Source organism: Pundamilia nyererei, unplaced genomic scaffold (genome assembly GCF_000239375.1).
Source record: "Pundamilia nyererei isolate P.nyererei 1_Seehausen unplaced genomic scaffold, PunNye1.0 scaffold00410, whole genome shotgun sequence".
Taxonomy (NCBI): Eukaryota; Metazoa; Chordata; class Actinopteri; order Cichliformes; family Cichlidae; genus Pundamilia; species Pundamilia nyererei.
In genome coordinates, this window is record NW_005187811.1 from 42,943 (window position 1) to 49,131 (window position 6,189).

Sequence of the window (6,189 nt, forward strand, 5' to 3'; positions counted from 1 at the left end):
TTTTCTATGGCTTAGCAGCTTAACATCCCCAAGCACAGTGCAAAGCATTGGATGTAGCAGTGTATAGCATAGCCAAAAAACAAAGAAATAAGAAAGGGGGCAAATACTATTTCTTGGCACTGCATGCCCAGGGACACCAGCTTTAAGTAAACCTTTGTCCTACTTGTTCACAGTATCTTATTACTATAACACTCCAGTAAAATCTATTTTGTCAGCAAGTATCACAGATTCCATGCTTGATGCTTTCACTGTGTGTTTTGTACAAACTTATAGTGCCCATTCTGATGTGTTTTTTCTTTTCTTTTGCTTTAGGTGCAGTAGTACGATGAAGGGTGGAGGAAGGAGCAAGGAGCCACCTGTTGCAGGGGAGGTCACTGGCAAACGCCCCAAGCGCAAATGCCTACAGTGGCACCCACTTCTCTCCAAAAAGGCTCTTGATTTCTCTGAGGAGGAGGAGGAAGAAGATGAAGAGGAGCTGGTGAAGGTTAGTGGGTTTCCACTACAGGTTGTTCCTGTAATAACTTCTGCCCAACTGAATAACTAATATTTCAGATTATGACAAATAAATCAGACAGAAACTATGGTGCAACATTGAATCAAAGGAATTTATTAAATTTTTATTAGCAGGCAGGGCTGTTCAACCAGACACAGCATTCACAGTGTGAAGTCACAACAGAGGAAGTGGAGGAGGATACAAACGAACAGCGGGCACGCCGGCCAATGAATGCCTTTCTGCTCTTTTGCAAACGCCACCGCTCCCTGGTGCGGCAAGAACACCCTCGCTTGGACAATCGCGGGGCCACCAAAATCCTGGCTGACTGGTGGGCTGTCCTGGAACCCAAAGAGAAACAGAAATACACTGACATGGCCAAGGAGGTGAGGCTACTTTATGACTCTGAAGTTCATGATATTTCCATGTTTTGTTCAGCAGGGTCAAAATGGTGCACTTCTGAATGAATTCTAAAACTTCAATGCAATTTCCTCTGATTTAAAAGTACAATAATGAAAACTAATTTCTGAATTTTAAGACTCATTCCTGTGGTACTCTATCCTAGGCCAGTAGTACTTAAAGAAGTGCTTGTGAAAAATAAAGGTGTTTTTTTTTTTTTTTACCCATCCTTTTTGCTTGTCAGTTTATAATGTGAAATAGAAATACTTTGTTAAAGTATAAAAATGAAATGATCAATCAAATAAAAATTTAATTGCTTATAGGGTTTGCTTATAACCAAATTCATTCTGTATGTTCTTCCAGTACAAGGATGCCTTTATGAAGGCAAACCCAGGCTACAAGTGGTGTCCCACCACCAGCAAACCAGTTAAGAGCACTTCCTGTCAGCCAGTCAGCAATCCCCGCAAAAAAGTTTGGTCCTTTTCTTGCAACTCATCCAAGGACTCCACTGCCAAAAAAGTGCCCAAAACGGAAAGTATGCCACAGTTGAACTTTGCCATGGCAGGTGTGTATTATTAAACATTATTTATTATAGTGTAGCATAATAAAATATTGGCCTGTTTTGTAAATTAACGCTATTCCTCACTAGATCCTACAAAGATGGGGGGCCTGAGCATGTTGCTGCTAGCTGGGGAACATGCCCTCACAAACCGAGAGGTAGGTCACTTGATAAGCCACAGATACTGTTAGGTCCATAACTTGTTGGACAGCGACATACTTTTTGCAGTTTTGCCTCTGTCCACCACCACAGTGGATTTTAAATCAAACAATCAATGTAAGTGCTTTTCAATTCAAGAAATTGTTCGAGTGTTTGGCCTTAACTCTTCAGAAAACAGACAGTTTATAATTAGTCCCCCATTTTCAGAGACTTGAAATTACTTGGGCAAACTAGCATAATTTTAAATATAAGGATTGTTTTTAATCCTTTGTAGTCAACGAAGCCCAGAATCCATGGATATCACCAAATGCTGTATTTCAACCCTTGAGATGCCCTTCCAGGCCTTTACTACAGTCGTCTACATTTCCTGCTTGCTTGTGGTTCTTTCTGCCTTCAGCACGTGGAAAAACATGCTCTAATCTAATTACTTGACTGACTTGGAGATTGAAAAATATTCAATTTTTTTCCTTAAGAAACCCTTGGGTTACTTTTGTAGTATGCTTTGGGTCATTATTCATTTGCCTTGTAAAGCACTGTCCAATCCGTTTTTGGAAGACAGCAGAGAGTTGCCCTAAGGAATTCATCCTGCTTCATCTTTCAGCAATCACATAATCAAGAAGTACTAGTGACGTGATTTTACAGCAGGGGTGGGGAGCTCCAGGCCTCAAGGACCGGTGTCCTGTAGGTTTTAGATGTCACCCTGGATCAACATGCCTGAATCAAACGATTAGTTCATTACCAGGCCTCTGGAGAACTTCAAGACATGTTGAGGAGGTAATTTAGCCATTTAAATCAACTGTGTTGGATCAAGGACACGTCTAAAACCTGCAGGACACCGACCCTTACGGCCTGGAGTCCCCCCACCCATGTTTTACAGCCATACATGCACGTACCATAACTATTGCCACCGCCATTTTTGACAAATGATTTGGTATGTTGTGGTTTGGATCATGAGCTGGTTCTCTTTCTCTGTAGCCTTCCTGTTCTTGGCAATAACCAGTGGTTTGCCCCACTGTATTTATAATCATCACGGCGTCTCTTGGTTGTAGATTTTGACAATGATCACTCATTAAATGTTCTTGATTTGGCTAGATGTTATGAAGCTTTTTGGGTTTTTTTTGTTTTGCTTTTGTTTCTGTTTTTTTTTTTAACCAAGGAAAGAATTCTGCAATCATCCACTTTGTTTTCCGTAGTCTTTCAGACCTTGTTGTGTTGCTGACAGTGCATTCATTCTTTTTAAGTATGTACCAGATTGTTGATTTTGGATACTCCTTAAGCTTTTTCACTCTCTTTTTCACTGTCTATTTTGCTTCTTCAAGCTAGTGATGGCCTCCTTCACTTGCACTGACATATATTTGCGGTTCATATTTAAAAGTAGGGTAAAAAGCTCTAGAATATAAATTTAGCAGCCTAAATGAGCTTCAAATATTATATCTGCTTCATTTGTCATAAAATAACAAGAGAACAGCCCTCACTTGGCTATGAAACTGCTTGCCAGACAGTTGTCCAATTATTTCCAAGCTTCTGAGAATGTGGGCCTATTAAAAAATGACTAGAATTCGTAAACGGTTAATGCAAACTTTTTTAAAAGTTTAAAACTGAATTAGAACTGGAAATCTGCACTTCATCACATTTTCATTGTTTGGTTTAAATTTCACTGTGTGGTGTACAGCAAAACAACAAATAATGTCTTTCTCCAACAAATTATTGCCTTAATGCTGTGCTCCATTTACCAAAAGTCAAATGTCATAGCTGGCAGTGATGTCACTTCCAAGTTAAATGTGTTCCATTAGGAAAAGCAATAAAAGAGGATATCTTTGCTTTAAGCAAGGCAGAGACATTCATTTATCATTAGCAATAAAGCCCAAAGCCAGCCCAAAAACACTGCTTCAGCATTTTCATGGATAGGGTTGTCACAAATACACAACAGTAGTCATACAGATTTAAAAACGTTTCAGTTTTACGACTGATAATGTGAAGTGAGTGATGATGGGGGCTTTTCTTCCTTTCTTCCTTTTCTTTAAGTCAAATTTGAATTGAGGGGGCTTTGCACTCCGAAATGGAAGCTGAGATTTCTGACTTCCCACTTGAAATGTGAAGCAGTATAATTTTAGGTGCACTGTGATAATGCACAAGTTCTCCAGTAGAGGGCCTTCAATACTAATATTTTTTTCATTACCCCAAAGCCATAAAAGGCTGATGAGGTGTTGTTGTCACCCAGCATTGACACCTGGGATGTTGATACAAGTCGAGTACGAGGAATGGTATGATTTTCAAATTGTTACCATGTACCATGTATATCCGATTGAAAATCATACCATTCCTTGTTGTATTGACAACCTAGGTGTCCATGCTGCGTGTGTGTGTGTATATTTGAAAGCACCTGACCCAGTCAGTGAAGGAAACCATTTACTGAATTTAATTTAAATATCTAGTTAATATTATTTGCTTTGCTGATTTATATTATTAATAGAAAAGGAAGTCAACAAATAGTAATGTACATACTAATATAGATTAAGTTGCATGTGGCGAATAAACTTTGTACTTGAACTTGAACTAAGTTGCATAGCAGTTTATACATTAGTCAAAAAATAAAACTTACTTTACCAACTCGGGTACTGGCATATTAGTGTTGCTCACATATAATTGCGTCATTGATTAGTTTTAAATTTATCTGATTAAAACGACAACTGTCTCGGGTTTGAGTTTTCGAAAAGTCATTTAATGCTGATGTGTTATTTAATTTTATGTGTTTTTTACCCTCTTTATTTGATGCACAGATGTTTTCTGGGACAATACCAAACAGAGTGCCTGACATTTCTGAAAACAGGGTCCAGTCAGCCCTTTCACCAGTGGCTGAGGTAGGCTGAAATTTTAGTTCATGAAAGAGGTACCTATCATCATAACTAAGTCATTAGATGTGGGAGGAGTTACTCCAAAACACAAGAAAGTGCTCTGCATGGCCTAGAACTCAAAACCAGCCAGCAATACCACTGATTAATCACACAACTGAAAAATTTTAGGTCATCATTTTTCCAGAGATTACGATAATGTGAAAAAAATGAAAACATGTAGCACTTTTATTTTGCAGTGCTTCTTGTGTCATGGCAGGAGTCCTGACAGTGTTGCCACATGTCAATTCATCAAACGCATTTGGCTTTTTGAGAAATTGCCCCCAGTATTTACATAATTAATTACTTGTGATTAATTCCAAAAAACAAATGTATGTTTTTTTATTGCCCTAGACTCAAAGTCTGGACACAGATTACATGCTTTGGTCTCATGCTTATGCTTGAAAACCCTTCAATGTAGCTGAATTAACCTCCAAAGACCCGAACTCTTTCATGGCATGCCTTTTTAATTTCTCTTTGCTATTTGGGCTTTATACTGTTGATAGAACACTATAAAGTCACAATTGAATAATGATGTGCAAAACTCTTTATTTGGTGTCTGAACACAGCTGAATTTTTCCTGAGTATAAAAACAAAATGAGAAACAACAATTGTGCCCCTTTGAGCAATATGGCTCATTTGAAAGCCATTTGAAAGAGCAAAATGTAGTATTGTGGTCTAGACAACCCAAAATGTCATGTGCCCATATGTGGGTGCCAGGCCCTACGACATTAAAACAATTCTGCAAAGAAGAGTAAACCAAACTGGTGATAACTGAGCATTCTCACCAGCAATGCTTGTTATTTCGAATGCTCTAGGTTTACTGTCAACACAGTTGCATTTGTTATTCGTAGTTGTTGTTGCTGAATATTAATGGTATCAGCAGAAAGCTGAACTGTGTGATCACACTTGTTACTGTGTGTTCACAGTCATCGCTGTCTGCAGCACCTGAAGGAAAGTTATGCAGACAGTCTGCTCTCTTCCAGCTTGCTGAGGTAAGAATTTTCATAGTATAATTGAGCAACCAAACTGGACTTCGTTTGAAAACTGAAATACAGATGCAGCCAATTTTAATTGCCGTTCCCAGCTGACTGACAGAAAACTCTCAGTCAGTTCCTATCCAGTTATCAATTGCTAGGAATCTCTCCTTCTCCTGTGATGTTTCTGCTTCTGAATAGGAACACCTCTATTATTCATTTGCTGTGTTACCAAGAGGTGGCAGTTTCTTCACAAAAACCTTGACTTGTAAAGCTTTAAACTGTCTTGATAGCTTTCATGCTAAAATATTTCGACCTACACTTATTAAAAATTACATTTTACTAATATAAAATAGATGACTTGAATTTTTTAAGACATTAAGATTTATTAAGAGTAAACGATGCACTGCAAAACAACAAAACCATTCGCAGTAAATATCCTTCCATCCATTTCAATCTAATCAATAATTAGATAACATTTAATAGAAAGTTAAATAAAGAAAATATATTTTTGCACACAAATATCCTTGTGCTATAGATTCAAAAGCAAATGTAGTTTGTGTTTTTGACTGGTAGAATTTAATTTTTCATTTATTGTTTCCTATGTTGTATCTGTTCAGATTTCTTTTTGAACAGGTACAACAGGAAGTGTGATCTACATATCCATCTACATCCATTTTCATATTATTTCCCTGTGTGTGTGTGTGTGTGTGT

General features: G+C 37.9%; 1 protein-coding gene across 3 annotated transcripts in view; it reads left to right on the plus strand.

Moving 5' to 3' along the window:
* The first annotated feature begins 253 nt into the window (after positions 1–253).
* The window catches only part of bbx (BBX high mobility group box domain containing), a 32,735-nt gene continuing 26,799 nt past the window's right edge, over positions 254–6,189 (plus strand). For 2 of the 3 annotated variants that reach the window (XM_005753170.2, XM_005753172.2), the window contains exons 1-6: positions 254–484; positions 625–876; positions 1,253–1,454; positions 1,539–1,606; positions 4,388–4,468; positions 5,428–5,493. In XM_005753170.2, coding sequence (XP_005753227.1) covers positions 326–484; positions 625–876; positions 1,253–1,454; positions 1,539–1,606; positions 4,388–4,468; positions 5,428–5,493 — 828 coding nt within the window. In that variant the 5' untranslated portion in view covers positions 254–325. The remainder of the gene's footprint in view (positions 485–624; positions 877–1,252; positions 1,455–1,538; positions 1,607–4,387; positions 4,469–5,427; positions 5,494–6,189) is intronic. The other variant, XM_005753171.2, reaches the window with a different exon arrangement.